This window comes from Crocodylus siamensis, chromosome 10 (assembly GCF_052110815.1).
Source record: "Crocodylus siamensis isolate JL-2025a chromosome 10, ASM5211081v1, whole genome shotgun sequence".
Classification (NCBI taxonomy): Eukaryota; Metazoa; Chordata; order Crocodylia; family Crocodylidae; genus Crocodylus; species Crocodylus siamensis.
The window spans coordinates 62,282,533-62,302,466 of NC_143404.1; the positions used below are offsets into that span (position 1 = coordinate 62,282,533).

The window sequence follows — 19,934 nt, forward strand, 5'->3', positions numbered from 1 at the left end:
TGTGGGTATGTATTGTACCCAGTGAGCCCTTCCATCACAGGGCCAGACTCCTGCCTGCACCTAGGCAGATGGTGCTGCACTTTTAGCACCCTCATGTCCCAGTCAACCCCTCCACTCCCTGATGCTACCACCTGGAGCCTGAGCCTGGCTCTTGGCTCTGGTGTAAACTGCTCAAATCGCCACTGTTCCAGGCACACGTGAAGATGCTGTGCTTGGGACTAGTATACTTCAGCTCAAACTGCTCCGAACTGTATTGCTTCAGATTAGTTGCATGAGTAGATGCGCCCACTGTTTTACATTCTGCTATTCAAGAGGTAGTAGAGTTGCTATGCAATCTGAGTTACCTTTTCAGCATAAAATTCAGATTGCATTATGCACTGTTTGTCAATTTTTACTAACCTTTCTACTGCACATTTCCCATCTTTTTGTTCTATGTTATTTCCATATCAAATTCTTCATTGGTTGTGAATGCTCTGCCCTTGATTCTCATTTATACAGGGCTCCTCTGCCCAGTATAGCAGTATAAGCTGGCCTAGAAGGAAACGTCAACATAATGAACAAAATCTGGATGATTGTCTCATTCTCCAAAATGTTGTTTTCCATTAGAACATGAAATCCAGCATGTTTTATCCAGTCTTCTTCTTTGCATATCCTGAAATTAGTGTTTTCCTGGCTCATTCCGACAAGAATTTCTAGGCAAACAATTATGCGTGGACTCAGGTAATTTTGACAGCAGATTGAAGCTGTTCAGGTTTAAGGAAACCCTCTTGATTGCTTTCCTATCCACAGCTTGCTTCCTTTGATTTATTTTCTGTTGTTTGTAGTTTCACTGATCACTTTCTTATTACTTTTACACTTCCATCAATTTCAGTTTGTGCTTCTTTTCGAGTGATTTCTTATACCGCCCCGCCACCTGCTTCTACCTGATGAATTGTCTGTTCAAACTGCTGATCTTGACCTGGCATGGTCTTTTCCATGGGATATAAATGATGCCACACAGACATATAATGATGCCTTAATAAACATCCCAGGTATGGTTGCTTCACTTCTAAAGTGCAGTGCTAGAAATGCAGTCGCAATTACATGCTCTTGAATGGAGGGCAATGAAATGGAAGGGACAGAAAAAGCTGTGGAAGTTCTGCCTACCATGTATATTTAATGATTGAAAACTGATAGGGTTTTTTTTCCCCCAAGCTCTAGCTTCTACTCTAGAATATTATTAATACTTTTTTTTTAACGTCACGAAGAGCAGCAAAGGGAATCTTAGATTTTTTTTCTTCTTTTTTAAGCTATCATGGCTTTTTTTATACATATTTTGGTTTCTCCCCAACAAAAGCTAGATTAGTCTTCCATTATTTGGATCTTGTCTCTGCCACTTTTCTCTCCCATATCTGAGGCCTTGGTGTGCTCTTGAATGTTTCAAAATTAGCATTGGTAGAAGGGGATGCAGAGTTGAGCTTATAAAGTTTATAAAATTCTGTTACCTGGGTGTGTTGTAAATACAGGTATTCTGACCTTTCAGCCAGGATTTTAATGTCTGCATTTTTGACCCACTGGGCTATTTTACGGATTCCTGCAGGCCTTAACTCCCATTATTAAGACTGTAATGTGTAGTCTCCTTGCACTCGGACAGGCTCCGTCATCCTAAGCCCAGAGGTGGTTACAGGATGACACCTGTTCTAAAGAAGTTGTTTCTGTCATTAAATGACCTTTCTGATTATTGGATTTTTTTTCATAACTCATATTTATTATTTCTTGCTGAGATTCAGGAAAAAACTGAGCCCATGCAGCTGCGGGCGCCTGTGTTTCTTGTGGGGGGAGAGGGTTTCATGCCATGCCATGATAAATTTCAGTTATCACTTTCAGGCAGGACAGGAACACAATCCTGAGAGCGCAGTGATTAGAATCTGTAGCAGCTCTTGTGTTGACCCTTGCTCTAAGTGCTTTTTTTGTGCAGTTGAGACATCAGGGAAAAGGACGTTACTTAATATTTTTATTTCAATAATTGCTTATATTTTCCCTCTGAAATATCCATTATTTTTAATTCTTTTAGGTGGCAGGTAACAACAGCATCTATTTCCTCTACCAGCAGGGTGCTCTTTCCAGTTGGCATGGATTGATTTGTTTTGCCTGTGCTTCTTACAGAGTTGAATCAACAGTACTAATCTTACTACTGCTAATTATTAGTATTAGTATTATTAATAGGCTCCATGCAACCCTTCATGTATACAGATGAAAACAGCACAAATCAAGGCAATATGCTAAGGTATGTGACAGAGGAGAAATGTACCCAGGGTGTACTGAGGTTGTAAGCTCACTGGGGCTGGTATCATCCTTTCTTTCTGAGGTTGTAAAGGGTCTAGCACTGTAGGATCCTGGTCCAGGATTAGGGCTCTTGAGTCCTACAGTAGTGTAATAAACAGTAGTAATAATAACAGGATTCTTATAAAGGGACAGTAATGAATTATACTATCCAAACCACCAGGGTATGTTGGTTGCAAGTTAATGCTGCACCAAGTCAGCCTCAACAAACTCGTTCACTGCCATGGCCCTTTCTCCATCAAGTTGGAGAGAGTGCGAATAAGGGAGCTGAAGGCACCATGATTCCCTTGAGTCATGCTTCCAGAGATTCCCACTGGTTTGTGGCAGCCCAGGCTCTCCTTGAGCATTATAGACACTCTTTCAAATCCATGGGTTTGGGAATGCAAAATGCCTGGTTCTTCCATGGGGGACAGACCCCAACCACAAAGAAAGAATAATGAGGCATTTCCAAATGGGAAGTTTTCCATCCACGCTCTTGCCCTTGACTGCTGTGTTTTCCCCTGTGTTTCTGTATTTGTCCCTAAAGGTGTGTTTTCCTCTGTTGAATTTATAATACTTTAAATTAGAATACTCTTTGGCCTTTAATTATTTTGATAAGCAGAGTTTTAAGGCAGGCTGGATCACACAGCCGTTGAAATCTGAAGCTTTGACGTTGCTTTCAGTGGAAGTGGGTTTACTTCTGGTCACTCCTACAGAGGTGATGCCATTGGTCTCCAGACACAGTGTAGACCTTATAATTTGGACCTGCATGAGCTTCTCAGTGCATCTGATCCTGCAAGGGGTTGAGCTCCTCGAGCGCTAACTGACTCCAACAGGAATTAAAGTGCGGGATCAGATCTTGGTCTATGAAAGAGAATTCCAGCTGGGAAGTTAACTCTGTGTAAGTGTGCATGCACATGCGTGCCCGAGTGCACACATGCAATATAAAATCTGTAGGGTCTATGTGCAATCACAAATATGGAGAGAAAGAAAGGACAGCAGAGTAAAACTAATGTATAAAAGGATACAGTTTATTAAGTGTTATAGTTGTGGCTCATAACACACTAGCCCCGAGAGGGAAAAAGCCGTCACTGGGATGAAACTTCACACGGGCTTGTATGAATTCTGCTCTTGTCTATAATATGGATTGAATTCTGACTATTGTATGTGACTCAGGGAATGACATTGTGCATGTATATGCTGTATGTTTGAGGGAGATGTTTTGACCTTTCTCATCTCTGGCCAGTGTTGCAAAGATGGAGTGATGTAGAACAGAGATTTTGTGACAGAGTAATAATAAGAAAGAATCTGACTGCCAGTTGCTCATTACTGGGTCTCTTCTAAATGCCAGCACCTCCTATGTTTGCCTTCAAACAACACTGAGTACCTAAATCACCATAGTAAACAGAGATAGAAAGAGACAGAAAGGTTAAAAGTGTACTCATAATCTCTTGCTTTTCCTCCTAAACATGTTTGATAGCAATATTGTTTCTTAAAAACAATATGACCTCATTTGTAAAGCAATATTCATGCTAAACTAGTCAGCTGTTAAATACACTCGGCACTGTGCATTATGATGAAGCTAAACCAGAATTTCAATTATTTTCTGGACACATTTAAAATTATAATACTTTACTGGGTTAGTGTTATAGTTCATCCAAATTACTCACAAAGTATCATATCAATCTCTTGCGACTGCTTATTGCTTACATATCTGAGAAGTTAGTTGAAGGCAGATACTGGCCGGGGTAATGACCTTCATGCCGGCTTAGTGCTTTGATGGTTATATGGCTATAAGTGCAGGGATGTCTAATGGTCAAAAGTCAGCATTTGCTGGCCATAATATTTATTACAAAAGAAATAGACTATTCATTTGGACCAGCATTTTCAACAGTATGTTCCTGAAAGGCAAATGAGGAGGGAGATAAAACATTTGATGTTCTGTACATTTTTCACAATTATCCCATTCGCACTTAAAACTTGGCATGACTTTACAAGTGAAGCCACGGACCTTTTCTATATCATTTGTATATTGGGTTGATTAAAAAAAGAAGACAAAAGGGACTGTAATTTGCTAGATCCTGCACACTCTGCTTTTACACCTTATCTAAAGAGATGTTAAAAGACAAACAGTGTTGCCGAATCAATGCATTTGATGATGGTTAATCAGCATAGAGCTGTGAATATTTCTGGCGATCTGTTGTTGAAGGCACATCTCACTGGGGTTGCAACTTAGCTGTATATTTGGACAAATATTATACTATTAACGCACTTTTAAAAGTATGGTAATGTTTTTAAAAATGTAGAAATAAGGCAATATCAAGGTCTAATGTTCAGTTTCTAGTGAGGAGCTGAAGTTTTATACCAGTCTTTTCAGGTACACAAAAACCTTACGCCTTAATGGATACTTACAACCTCTCCCTCTACCACCACCAAATCATAAGGAGGAGCCCTCATGTAGTAGTTCAGATTTTCAGAACACTGTACAGACAGTATATATGCCTTAGGATCTCCTGAAAGTGTGCACCGTCAGCAGCTTTCACCCATTTAATAGGTGAGGAAACTGAGACATAAAAGGAAACTGAAAAACTGTCCATTGAAGTTATTGGAAAGGCGCACGTAGAGTTCAGTAAGCATTGAACTGACCACCAGGGAATTGCCCAAGGCCATATAACAATCAGTAGCATAGCCAGAATTATAATGTAGGAGATCCTGTGCCTTGGCCAGATGTTCATCTAACCATGGTTCCTTCACATTAGAGTCATCTCATTTAGCTGTGTCCCTGTCTCTGAAGCCAGGATACTGCAATTTAATTTCTAACTGTCAATATGATAGTAATCAAACATATCTGTTCAATAATCCCTATATTAAGGCAGGAAGTCGACTATTTGCTGTCCCAAATGGGAAAAAAATGTTTAAATGCTTTCTTCAATTGGCACTTAAATTATTTTTCATTTCGTTGGCTTCCCCATTATTTTTAGTCAGGTTGGTCTCCTTTGAACTGGAGAGGTCAAGAAGTAGCTAGGCTTACTTTAAACAATAATAATAATGGTTGTCTGTTATATAGTGGCCTACATGTTCAAAACTCTGTACATGCATTAATTAGTGATAGAAACAGGAATTCTCCATAGCATGGGACCATCTCTAACCATTTAAACCAACTGTGTAAAGGGACAATATTTATTATTTTTCCATGTTGAATACAATAGTACAAAGGGATATGATTGTACGGATCTAACTTTGGAGTATACATTGTGCTTTCATATGCAAAATTCTTGACTCTGATCAAGAGTCTTGCAGAGAAAATGCTGATCTTATAGTGGATTATTGGATATAATTTCACAGGCTTCAAGCTTCCCCCATGCATATTCTAAAAGAGGGTCTGAGTGATTCAAAGTGAGCTACACCAGACAATCAATCCACAATTCCCAATATGAGGAGAAACCACATATGTAGGAAAAATGATTCAAAGTAGTCTTTGTCTTTTAAAGATCAAAATGCACAAGTGTCCATAAACATTATTTTCAGCCTCTCTCTATTTATAATTGTATTTAATATAAATGTATTTCATTACTGGAATGCAGTCTTCATGGCCATACAATAGCAAACAAATTCTTCAGAAGCATCTTTAATTATTCATTTGGCTGTACTATATTTTATACTACTTTTCATAAATGTTAATCTTTATTATTGCCTTACCAGGAAAAAAAAAAAAAGAAAAAAAGAAATACCTGTTATTAAATGACCTATCAGGCTGACATGGATAAATGTTGGTAGCTATTTAATTGTTTCCCATCTGCAGTTTTATACAGTTTCTATCAAACTGAAGGGTAATTTTTTTAGTAGCTGCTTATTTTAAATGTACAAAACCCTTGTGTGTAATTCCATTAGCTGCCCTACAGCATTGCAATCTACAGTTTCCCTGAGGCTGTTGTGAAATATTGATGAAATCCTTGCTTTTGTGGCTTCCTCTGATACACTAAACATTTGTCTGATGTTAGTTGAACTTGAATGGATCTGTTCAGAGTTATATCAGTAGTGACTTCAAAGGCTGTAAGGCTGTTACAGTTTTTTTTAACAAACTGAAGTTTCAAAGCCTTACCATGTGGTACTTTAAAAAAACAAAGTTCATATCAAATGAACCAAAGTGCTAGCAATACACTGGTAAGACTCATTACAATTTCAATGTATATAGATATGCGTTTTTGCGATTCTGATTGGTAGCTCATTTCACTTAAACATATTTAGATGAGTATTCAGGAGGGAGGGGAAACAACAATGCAAAAAAGAGCAATTGATTTGGAAATCTGATTAACAATATGAACTTCACAAAGCCATTGTGCTGTTTCTTATAACCATGATAGGACAGGAGAAGAAGGGGGGCATTAAAAAAGGCAAACAGAACTGAAATGTTTCACCTTTTATACTTCCTGGAAGAAATTAATTTACATTGGTGTATTGATGTGTCTAAGATAGCTGGACCTCTGACTCAAATTTACTGCCAGCACATATTTTCAGTCAAACGAAGCCTCATTTTTCAAAATATCTGTCACCTTTTTAACTGCTTATTTTTTGCATACAACTTATTCCGATGTTTATATGTTCTACTTCATCAAGCTAATATTTAAATGGCCTGGTTTTCAACTGGCAATAGGATTAGGCCCAAAAAAGATAACTAGATATCCGATTTCTCATATTTTCACTTGCAAGTGATTGTAAAGGCAAAAACATGTACGTTCAAACTTACATGCTTACTTAGACTTTGCTAAGAGCCCCACACATCGAGGAAAATACTGGCTTAAGCATGTCCAGTGTCAGCTGGTTAAAATAACAGAAGCAAAATGATGAATTTCAGGACTTTGTAGGGAACAACAGACATGAGCCTTTTAACCTAAGGTAAATTTTTGTATTAACATTGTAAGCTTTCAGGTATGGCATCTGGGGTGTTGACCCTAAGCACAGTTGCATACATTTGTGAAACAAAAACGGTATCTAGAAATGCAGTACATCAGACTGGCTGAACCTGGAGCAGGGTTGGTGTGATTTAAATTGTTTTGGATCTTACATTGTGATGGCTGACTATGTAGACAAGGCTGACCTAGGCCTTAGAGAAAGCAAGTCAGCTGGAAGATCCATTATGGCTCCTTCCCCATTCTGGTTTTTGGAATCTTAGTTTTAGTGGAAAGCCCGTCTCTCTTCTTCTTCTTTTCAGATGTACTTTTATTATTGGTTCCTGTTTTATTGCTGGTTTTGCTTAGGGTTTACAAACCCAGTTTATGGAAAATATGTTCTTATCTTAACCTGTGTGATTTTGACACTGGACACACGACATAGTTCAGCAGAATTTGGAAAGGGCATGATCCAGTTCTGTGCTGTTGAAGGTCTCCCCCCCAAGTCAATTGGCACATTGCTTTTCTCAATCATAGAGAATCAGACTGTTATAATGAACTTTATAATGAAACTGTATTTACAGAATAGCAGGATGAAAGTCCAAAATTGGCTTATTTCATCACCATATGTAAATAATAGTTATGGCCTGTGAAGTTGGCTTCCTGTGCTAAAACACAGTTACGGCAAATGCCACTCCATGCTGGCACATGGCCACACTGCCACTGATTTTCCATACAGGCGTTAGGACATTATATGAACTACCTCTTCCATGGACCCCACACCTCTCTTACTGAGATGGGCATTCAGAGGTGACTGTAGCTGAGTTTTTATTGTTTTTATTCTATTGCTTTTATTCTACACAGTAATGTAGCTCTTGAATTGAACACTCTAATATAACCATAATGTAGTAAATGAAAGAGGCTGAGAACAAGCTCTTCCCTCAACTCATGCTGATGTAATAGGTTTAAGGGACATCTTTAAAGCTGTTTCCATAAGCAGACAGCTAATGGTGAGAATATCTCCCCTTTCGAGCTGCTGTGAGATTGAAGGGCAGTTGAGGGTCAGCAATTTAACTCGGTCTCCAGTGGACAATTATGAGAAGACCAGAAGATGTTATTTACATGCTTCTACTGGTTTTTAGCCACAATGTGACCTGCTGTAGTTTCCTGGACAAGTTGGGAGTTCAGAATAGTAGAAAACTACATGTGAGATAAAAATACAATTTTACATGTGCTAGGAACTGTGGAAATTCATTGGATGAAATGATATTATGCAAAAAAAATGTTGGCTGACAGTTAGAGAAGATATCTTACTGGTGACCATAAAGTCTGTTAGACTGGGAAACAGCATCACAAGAGAAGTAATAGAAATCCCATTGCTGGCCAATTTAATACTGATTGGGAAGCACCTATACATAATGTTGATGAATATAATATTGCTAACAATTTCTACATGTCTGACATGTCTAATGACTCCATGGCACACAGCCAGTTTATTGTATTCAGGATTTTCTCAAGATCTTGAGGACATACAAGATCTATTCACAGGATTGTAAAACAAAAATCCATAGGACCATAGGAGTGCACTTTCAAAGAAGTTGGTCTAGAGAGCCTTGGTGGTGTTCTCTGTTTTATTCCTATGGTTTTAAGATAGACAAAGGTTTGCCATGCTCTTCTGAAAGGGTCCTGCATAACTTAATAGAGAATGATAACTCAGTTCTAGATCCTAAGCATCCTACCATTTAATGGAAAGTGATAGACACTGCATAGACTTCTATACTATAAGCTGAAAACAACCCCATAGGCTGTATTACTCATTCCCATATTGCAAAGGCAGTTGGTTTGGAGCATTATTTCTATAAAGCATGATTAAATTTCTATAGTGTCCCATTAGCTTCAGTTTTGCGAAATTCCAAAATACCTTCACCATAGGATCTATCTAGTAGAGTAGAGATGGATTTTTCTGCGAGTGCCAATTTATCTTTTCAGGTGCTTTTCAAACTGGGATGAATCTACAGCCATGAACTTAGACAAAGAGCCACGTTATGATTTGTCTTTGGATAGCTAATGTAGTTAGACAGTTTCGAGAAAAAGGAATGAGAAGTGGTCATTATCCATTATCTGCATGAAATATTTCAGAGAAAGAAACAGCTTTTGCCAAAACCGAAAAGATGTTTGAGTTCAAGCCAGACAAGAAGGAAACAAGATCACCTTATAGCACTGTAAGATTCCTGTACTAATGATGTTATTTCAAGTAAAATTGGAATATATATATGAAAAAGTACAGATGGTGTATGGGTTTTACGTGGATTAGCAGTGTTGTTCTGGACAATGATTCACTGTCCCTATTCTTGGCAGAAAATAAATTTTCCAGTCTTGGAAAGAAACATATATCTATATCTATATCTATATATATATATAAAGAAATGTTTCTGTATGTGGAAAAAAGCAAAATTGACCAAAAATAGAATCTCCTGCTAGAAAATTAATGGTAAAAGTGCATATTAAAAAAAAAATGTATTCACGCACTCCTGTCCAAGTTCACAGTTGATGTATAATCTGGTCTAGGCTGCGTGTTATTGGGTTGGTGTGAGGGACTTAAACAGAGTATGTTTGACACAAAAAAGACCAAATTTTTAAGATAAATCAAAATGGGGCTTGAAGGCCACAACACGGCTTGTGAATTTTTACTGTAGATTGGCCCATTTATTTAATTGTTTTGTTTCCATTTTTAACTATTTTAGGGAAATTTTAGTTAAAAAAAAAGGTACTGTTTTCTAAATACCTCCCCCTCCCCCTATAACCCCATGATACTTTGGTTCCTCTGCGGGCAACTGCATTAAGCTCAAAGGGGATAAAGCATTGCAAACAACAGTTTAGAAACGTCTCACGCTGACCTACTGTTATTTTTATTTGGCCATAACAGTGTTGTGATTGTGAGATTCAATATTTCAGGCTTTATTTAAGCTAAAAGGAAGTGCTGTATTTTCTTCTAGGCGGCCCTGAATTGCCCATATCCAAGACTAGAAAGTTCCTGTTTTGTGCTTAGCTGGCAAGATAGCAGACGTAAAGCCAACCACTTCTTCAGAATGGCCAACTGCCTATATTATACTTTTGATTAGACAGTTTTAATTTTCTTGGAAAAATTCTGAGTTGGAGAAAAGAAGGAAGCGTTTATCTGCTATTATTCCATTTATTTGTTTGTGTTCATGGGAACTGTTTGAATTGCTCAGAGGTAGGGAATGTTAGAGTAAGTCCAGGAGAAAAAATAGCGGGTAAAGTGCCAGTGAGTTTGCTTATTATGCATTTTAAATACAACCTATTAACTGTATCTGCAGTGTAATACATGGATACTACCATTCTCTATTTAGATGCGTGTGTGTGTGTGTGTGTGTATGTGTGTGTAGGTATAGCCAGGGTTAAAGCCCATGTAAACGAACAGTGTGCAGAACCAAAATCTCCTTCTAAAATACTCAGATTGTTCCGTCTATTAAATAAGTATTTAAATTAATTCATCCACTTCGTAGGCATTTATACAATGCTTTACAAATGGTGAAACCATACCAAACAGATCTTAGATGGGAGGGTACATGCATTTATTATACTAGCAGCCTGCTTGCATTCAAAAGGCCTTGCCTTCCTCCTCAGAACGCCCAGAACAAATGAAGGCAGACAAGGTTCTTTGGGCAGATGGTGATATATTTTATTAGACCAACTAAATAGTTGGACAAATTGTTTTATGCAAACTTTTGGGCACAAACACCCTTTTTCAGGCACAGGAAGAATCTGTTGGTGTTTTATGTTCTCCATGGTGGAAAGAAGCAATGAAATCATGGTAGAATAGGAGCAAATAAAATCATTTCAAGTGAATGGTTTAAAATGCATGATATTAAAAGATGTGTTTAAAGCTACCTGGACTTCTTAACCATTATTAAAACAGCCTTGAGTGATGCTTTTGTGAATTTTTGATGGTGCTTCCTGATAAGTTACCTTATCGCTTGCATTAGAGCGTGTCTGTATGTTATGCAGACACAAAAAAAGGGAAAATAAAGAAAGAGGACTTCTTGGCATGAGTTACTCTTCTGTAAATTTTATAGTAAACATGTCAATGTCTAATTAAGCATAACATTTTATCTGTATTGTGGGGTATGTGCAGCTGTCTGGCACTTTTGCTCCTTCTAGTAAATCCATTTAGAAGGACAGATTATTGTGAGGACAAGACTCCAGTACTTAGCTTCCAAAGAAAAAATGCCCTTTCTCATGAAAAATGGGGTTAATGTTATTCCACTAGTTGATACAGAAACAGAGAATCAAATCAACACCGACCCACAGCTGTGAAATCTGTTTATTGTGCATGCTTTTCTTATGATTCCTTTAGTTGATTCCCTCTTTATTTTTGTTTTGCTCATTGTAATATGCTTGGCACTGTGATGCATGTTGGCAGGAGTCCAGTGTTGCTACCTACACTATACAGTATCTCTAACACCACAAGAACAATGTCAGTCCTGCTCATCAGTTCATGCTGTTTGTTTAACAAGATTACTATTCATGATGTGTCATAGCTCTCGCCCCCGTACACACACACACATGAGCTCATAAGGGAAGGCAAGGAAAACATCATCTAGTTGTTAGAGAACCAAGCGAGGAGTTGGAACACCTGAGTGCTATTCCCAGTTCTGCCTGTAATTGCTGCCTTTCCCTGCACACGTCCTTTAAGCTGTCTGTACCTCAGTTTGCCCACCTGAGGGTGTCTTGAGATCCTTTCCAGGATGCTACATGATGTTGCACTGTTAGGTGTGCAAACTTGATTCATATAGTAAATCCAGAGATTTCAGGTAGGAAACCATTCTGACCTGGCGAGGTCTTTCTGAGTTCTTTGCTGCAGAAGAAATGGCTCTCTTATCTTTCTGTAGTAAAAAAGGCAAGTGAAAACTAAAAGTCAGCATTTTCCAAGGGGTGCCTTGAGTCGGTTAAGAGATGCAGCAAAGTCTATTGAGGGGTGCCTTGAGTCTAAAAAGGTTGAGCGCCACTGCTACAGGGATATTGAGAGGCTTAATTATTTGGTGTTTGACAAGCGCTTTGAAATTCTTGGTTGAAAGAATCTATTGAATTACACAGTATTATTATCATTATGATATGTATTATTGTTATTTCATCACATTATACATGGCACGTAGTCATTCATTCATAGTCATTGCTGTTATCTTTACCTCTGATTGAGAAGCTTGCTAGTATCATCCCCGTGGAACAATCAGCCAGAGAAGGCTGTAAGAATGATGTAATCGGTATTCTTCCTAGAGCCGAGCGAACAACTTGCAAAAAAAGAAATGTATCCAGTGAATTTAATCTCTTTTGTTTATTATTCACAAGATCTCTACAAGTAGATCTACTCATTTTTTTTTGTTGTTCTAAACTCCTTCTTCTTTTCCTTGACTAGCAAACATTTCGCCTGAAGTTCCTTATGTGATTCTCAACTCTGCTCTGTTTGCTTTAGCTATGATTAGCTGAAAATTTGAAATGAATTTCTGAAAATTATTTCACAGAAAGTTCTTCCCCCGCCCCATATTTTCATCACCGCTGTTAATATTTCAAATGGAAGGATCCCCTTGACTCAGGAATCATTTACCCAGTAATGCTAAATTCAGGTGTGCAGGAATCATAAAGAGGCCCCAGTAGCCACAAGATTGGTTTAAACATTTAGAGATTTTTAACAAATAACTTAAATATGGATTTTTTTTATTTTTTTTCTTCTGGTTTTTGAACTTGAGGGCTCACATTTCCAAGTATTTCTCCACAATCATGAGGCCCTGATCACTTTGTTACAAAATTATTTCCTAATTTTTGCATATTTATTCCAGGAGCTGACAGTTCAGGAAAAAATATTGAATAACATGAATCTTTTAATGAAATCATGAGGGTTAGAAACACTAGTTGTGCTCCGTGACTAACCAGCCAAACAATTCTTGTAAGAAGATGAATTTAAAGTTTGGGTACCATGCATGCTTGTGTCAACTAAATTTCTACTTATGGAGTACATCTATATGTGCCTGTTAAGGCTCAGTGCTAGCTCTGGAGTTTATTGCTGCTAGGCATGCATCTGTATATGTTCCCGGGATCTCAGCACATTGCGCTGGGGCAGAGCAGCCCCACTGAAGCACCCTTGTGCCCCAGCCATCCCTTCCAGGGTCTATATGTGCACTGCTACGGAGTTATTTTACTCCACAGCAGGTTAGCACTTGGAAATACAAATATTTTCAAGTACTATCCCGGTGTGGAGTAAATTAGTTTACTCTAGCCTAATAGGGGTTCACATGTAGATGTTGAGCACCTAATCAGTCAACTGCACAGTAAACCTCTCATGTAGACAGGCCCATGGCGTACAAGGAAGAGGCCTGAGCATGGCCTGAAGCAGGGTTGTGAGAGAGTATTTGTGGTACTTGTCCAGCTCTAGTCATCCCCATTCAAGTATGAGGGTGAAATCTTGGCTGTATTGAACAAATGGGAATTTAGCAATAGACAGTAATGAGGCCAGGATTTCAGTCTACGAATCCATTTTACTTCTCCCTCTTGACAATTTTTACCAGGTTCCATTTGCTTCAGTGGCATTACCCCTGATTTAGTGACACACACACACACACACACACACACAAGATAATAACTGAATTCCTTAATTAATTTATAATTTACAGCTCCACTAGTATCAAGTTCATCTTATTAATTACAATAGTACATTTGTCAAAGGAGATCAGACTGGACTTGCTTGACTTTTTTGGTCTTGCTGTCATCTATGGGAACACCCTTCCATGGGTGCTCAGACTCTTGCCCTAGAATATTTGTTTTATCAAAGCATAATTTTCTTTATCCAGAATGTCCCATTTATACACAAGGGGGCTTAGGTTAAATGTATTAATATTTCCAGTGTAGCATGTTGGCATAAAGATATTTGTGTACATTCTGTGTACAATTTAGGCGATCAGGTAGTAAAAGATTACTGTACCTTGATGATTCAATGAACCAGGAAGATTACAGTAATTATTTTTCTTCTATTCCTGGCCTATGCCTTTTTCTCAGGCCAATAACAATTTGATATAGATTTGAAGCTTTTACTGTGAACTTAAAATTCTCACATATGATTTTTCCAGCTGTCCCATTACAGGATAGTTAGAATTATATTCCTATGACAAGAAAATTATTAACTCAGAATCACTGGCAGTTACAAGGAATTATGATCATCTGCCAATAAAAAGCAGCAAGCTCTACAAAAAGACATCATTTGGCTTTTTCACTCCCGGTACTAACAGACAATAAAGTTGTAGATGAAAATGAAGTCTGGTAGGGAAAGTACATAGTGAAACTAGAGAAATCAAATTGCAGTATTCTCCTGTAATGTGTTTTTTCATATATTGATGTTACATTTCAGGTTATGTCCAAGAGGAAGATTTAAAGGAGGACGAAGAAATAAAGGAGGAAGAAGAGGATGGTGATGACAGTAATTCAACAGCCCAACTTCAGGGCAGCAATGATACTGGTACAGATGAAGAACATGAAGTGGGTCCCGAGCAGAAAGGAAGTTTTAGCTACCAGAATTCTCCTGTAAGTCATATATCCAATCAGGATGCAGAAAATGAATCACTATTAAGTGATGCTAGTGACCAGGTGGCAGATATTAAAAGCATTTGCTTGAGAGAGGCTCATAATCCAAAAACCAACGCCCACCCTAAACCTCAGAATGAAGCACATAATTGCATGGATAAGATGACAGCGGTCTATGCCAACATACTGTCAGACTCTTATTGGACAGGCTTAGGGCTGGGTTTCAAGTTGTCTAACTCTGAGAAGAGGGGTTGCGACAACAGAAATGGAAGTAACAAAGCCGACTTTGATTGGCACCAAGATGCATTGTCAAAAAGCTTGCAACAGAATTTACCTTCCAGACCTGTCACCAAACCAAACTTGTTCAGTTCAGTCCAGCTCTACAGACAAAGCAGCAAAATGTGTGGAACTGTATTCACAGGTGCTAGCAGGTTTCGGTGCAGGCAATGCAGTGCTGCCTATGACACCTTGGTAGAGCTAACGGTCCATATGAATGAAACTGGTCATTACCAAGATGACAACCATAAAAAGGACAAGCACAGACCGACCAGCTACTCAAAGCCCCGGAAAAGGGCCTTTCAGGATATGGACAAGGAAGATGCACAAAAAGTCCTAAAATGTATGTTCTGCGGTGACTCTTTTGATTCCCTTCAAGACCTGAGTGTTCACATGATAAAAACAAAACACTACCAAAAAGTGCCTTTGAAGGAGCCAGTACCCACCATTTCTTCAAAAATGGTCACTCCAGCAAAGAAGCGTGTGTTTGATGTTAATCGGCCTTGTTCCCCAGATTCCACGACGGGATCTTTCTCAGATACGTTTTCTCCTCAAAAGAATGCAAATCTGCAGTTGTCGTCTAACAACCGCTACGGTTACCAAAATGGTGCCAGCTACACGTGGCAGTTTGAGGCCTGTAAATCTCAGATTTTGAAGTGCATGGAATGTGGGAGTTCACACGACACCTTGCAGCAGCTCACCACTCACATGATGGTCACTGGCCATTTCTTGAAAGTCACAAGTTCGGCTTCAAAGAAAGGAAAGCAACTAGTTCTAGATCCTTTGGCTGTGGAGAAAATGCAGTCTCTGTCTGAGGTGCCAACCAACGACACTCAGGTTTCGAAACCGTCCAGTAATGCGTCTTCAGATTGCATAGCACCTGTACCCGAGCTAAAGAAAGAGAGTAAAAAAGACAAACTTGATGATGTAAACAAAGATGAGAAAGTGGTAAAAACGGAAGAATATGAAGATGTCCTTCAGAAACCATTAGACCCTACCATGAAATACCAGTATCTAAGGGAAGAAGATTTAGAAGATGGTTCAAAAGGTGGTGGGGATATTTTAAAGTCCTTGGAAAACACAGTCACGACAGCCATCAACAAAGCTCAAAATGGAGCTCCCAGCTGGAGTGCATATCCTAGTATTCATGCAGCCTATCAGCTGTCAGAGGGAGCTAAACCGTCTTTACCAGTGGGTTCCCAGGTCCTGCAGATCAGGCCAACGATGACCAATAAATTGAGGCCCATTGCTCCAAAGTGGAAAGTTATGCCTCTGGTTCCTCTTTCAGCAAATATGTCCCAGTGCACTCAAGTGAAGAAGGAAATGGATGACAAAGAAGAAGTACAAAAGGACTATGCTAAAGAGGGCATCCAGCCTGACCCTGCCATGCTCTGTCAGAGTGAAGGAGAAAATCCCCCCAAATCTGAGGCCTCTGTAGAGCCAAAAAAGACAGAGCCATGCCCCTTGAAAGAGGAGGACAAAACAAAAGAAGACACTGAGAAGGAAAAGGCAAAACCCAAAGAGTCAACTGTGTCTACCCTTAGCAATGGCTGTGCTGCCACAAACCACTCTTCTGAACTGCCTTGTATCAACCCACTGAGTGCCCTGCAGTCTGTACTGAATAATCACTTGGGCAAAGCCACTGAGCCTTTACGGGCCCAATCCAATTCCAGCCCCAGCTCGAGCACAATTTCTATGTTTCACAAACCTAATTTAAATATGATGGAGAAACCTGTTTTGTCGCCTGCCCCAACCCCACCAAAGCCTGCGAATGTATCCAGGCATTATTTGTTTGAAAGCAACGATCAGCCTATAGATCTGACAAAATCCAAAAGCAAGAAAGCCGAGTCAGCACAAGCACAATCTTGTACTTCCCCACCTCAGAAACATGCTTTGTCTGACATTGCAGACATGGTCAAAGTTCTTCCCAAAGCTACAACACCAAAACCTGCTGCGTCATCTAGGATCCCGTCGATGAAATTGGAAATGGACGTCCGACGTTTTGAGGATGTCTCCGCAGAAGTTTCCACTCTACATAAACGCAAGGGCAGGCAGTCCAACTGGAACCCTCAGCATCTCCTGATTTTACAAGCTCAGTTTGCTTCCAGCCTCTTCCAGACGTCTGAAGGTAAATATTTATTATCTGATCTCGGTCCTCAAGAACGCATGCAGATTTCTAAGTTTACTGGACTGTCAATGACCACCATCAGCCATTGGCTGGCAAATGTCAAGTACCAGCTGCGGAAAACTGGAGGAACAAAGTTTTTGAAAAACATGGACAAAGGGCACCCGATCTTTTATTGCAGTGACTGTGCATCTCAGTTTAGAACGCCATCGACTTACATTAGTCACTTAGAATCTCATCTAGGTTTCCAAATGAAAGACATGAACAGGCTGGCTGTGGAACAGCAAACCAAGGTAGAGCAAGAAATCTCTAGAGTTTCAGTTCAAAGATCGCCTGAAACAATAGCTGGAGAAGAGGACACAGACTGTAAGTTCAAATGTAAGTTGTGCTGTCGGACATTTGCGAGCAAACATGCAGTAAAACTTCATCTAAGCAAAACACACAGCAAGTCACCAGAACACCACTCACAATTTGTAGCAGAAGTGGATGAAGAATAACTCTTAAGGTATGCATGCTCCAACTCCATAGTGAGTTTAAATTTCATGACTGTAAGGAGATCTCTTGAAGCACTTGTGCTTTCTTAAACGTAGAAAACCGTGAAATGTAAAATATACTGATGCATTAGTCAGTTTAGATGTGCAGGTCCATTTTTACACTGCTCTGAAGAACAAAGCTTGCTAAATGCATTACTACATTGGCTTGTATTGAAAAGTTGCTTTTTTTTGTAATGTTTTCAACCTAATTGTTTCCCCACTTTTCCACAACTCTATTTTCCTGTTTCTAAGAATTATTTTTTGTCTGCATACTATTCAGTTTAGCATGAACAGAGCAAATAAATGGCTACTCTTCTGCTTTCACAGCCATGTTTCCACTGTGTTTTTAATCCCTTCTCCTTCATAGTTCCAAGGACTGACTGACTTTTCTTCTTTCCATTGCTAATAAACCATCACACTTACTTTGGGAAGGGAGAGAAAGATAATGTAACTTTGATTATGAGAATCTCAATAATCCCAAATGCCTAGTTGCTTAAAACTAGGCTTTGGTCCATTTATTCTGTTAAGAACACTGAAATTCTTTTGATGATCTAAAACGTGGGTTTTGCTCTCCTTTGGGTAAGCAGTGTTGTTTTGCATTGTATCTTATAATAGCTTCCCTCACCGGTGATACTAGTAGACTTTCTTCTGAGTTATTCTGAGTAACCGTTTCACTCCTTCATCCCCATCCATTTGTTCTTTATTCTTGAAAGCTCCAGGCCATGTTGTCAGCGTGATCCTAGTGCTCAGTTCAGTATCACCGTGCCATGCCCCATGTTCTCTAGTGAAAGTTTTGGGTGTAGATCAATGGCAAATATGGGGCTTTTAGATTCTTCATTGAGAGAATCAATAGCTTTTATCACAAGCTGAACCTTTGACAAAAAGACAGATTTCAGGATGCTTTTTGTACTAATGTAGCTATTTTCTTTGCTGAAGGAGATGCATAGCTTGGAGTACAGTCACATCCAATGTTTATGATGTCTAATATACTGTTTAGCTGATACATAATTTATAGCATTTTTAATATTACTTAACTCCCAAACCTGACATTTCTTGATTTAAATTAATAAGAAACACATCAATTGGAAGTCCAAATAGATGTTTCCAGTTCTGAAGTATTTGTAACCAGCAGGGCTGTGTGAATAATTCTCAACAAATAATGTCTTTGGAAAATTCAGCCTCCTTCTCCGCTTGCACACTATCCACAGGCAAATTAAAATTTCCTCCAATGCATTCTTTATTTGAATATCTTTTGGACTTTTTTACAGTATGGATTGATCATGCATATTCAACAGGAAAGCTATTATGTGATTTGCCATGTGGGCCATGTGATACTACTGCTGTTCTCTGACAAGACGAGGGTATGAACACTCTGGGATGAATTCACTTTTGTGTACAGTTTTCAAATTTGTTGGCTGCAAAGAGTCACCCAGCTTTTAAAATTTGCTTTCATCCCTATGCTCTTGGAGCTGGCACAAGCCCTCTTTATGGCTTAAGTCCTGTTACTTTGGAGTCATTAAAAAAATTATCAAAAAGGGATAATTTGGGGAGAAGTAGTATATAATTCAAATATAATAGTTCTTAAGTTTTGCATAGAGCATGTGCAGGCGTTCTGCATCATGGAAAAATGTATGTTTTCTAAACATCATCTTTAGATGTGAACGAAAAAGCGAGTTTCAGAATAAAAAAAAATGAAAGCTGCCAATATTCCTTGGTTGGAATCATCATTCACCTAACTTTAGTGCCCAATTAAAAAAAAAAAAGAATAAATGTCCTTTGTTTCCTTGATTATAACTGATATTTTTCCACCTTGCCATTTCCTAATGATTCAAAATCCAAAAAATGCCAAAATATCAAAATAAAGAGAGACTTTGGGGGGGGGAGGGAGGGGGAGAAAAAAGGAACCAGCCTTTTTTCACCACCAGAAAGCATTCATTAAAGTACTGACATTTGCATTTTTATACTAGCGATCCAGTGGGCAAACCAATAATTTGGATCCCATCAAACAAAAGCTATTTGCTCAATATATGACTTTAAAAATTATTTTGGCATCTTCATGACTTAATACTTGGTGCATATTCACTGATTTGTGTCTAACGTCCCTTTGTAAGGGTGGTGTTATTAAAACAACTCAAATACACAACCATATATACACATTACTGCTCTAAAGAAATCTGGAGACACAACCGTATATACCCATTATTATTCTAATGAAAT

At 38.7% G+C, this 19,934-nt stretch overlaps 1 protein-coding gene across 3 annotated transcripts in view; it reads left to right on the forward strand.

Annotated features, from left to right (window-relative positions):
- TSHZ2 (teashirt zinc finger homeobox 2) overlaps positions 1-19,934 on the forward strand; it is a 297,739-nt gene that overhangs the window by 155,426 nt on the left and 122,379 nt on the right. The window contains exon 2 of one of the 3 annotated variants that reach the window (XM_090064957.1): positions 14,611-17,689. In XM_090064957.1, the coding sequence (XP_089921083.1) occupies positions 14,611-17,681 (3,071 nt within the window). In that variant the 3' untranslated portion in view covers positions 17,682-17,689. Of the gene's footprint in view, positions 1-14,610; positions 19,563-19,934 lie in introns of those variants that run through there. The other 2 variants (XM_090064958.1, XM_090064956.1) reach the window with 2 other exon arrangements.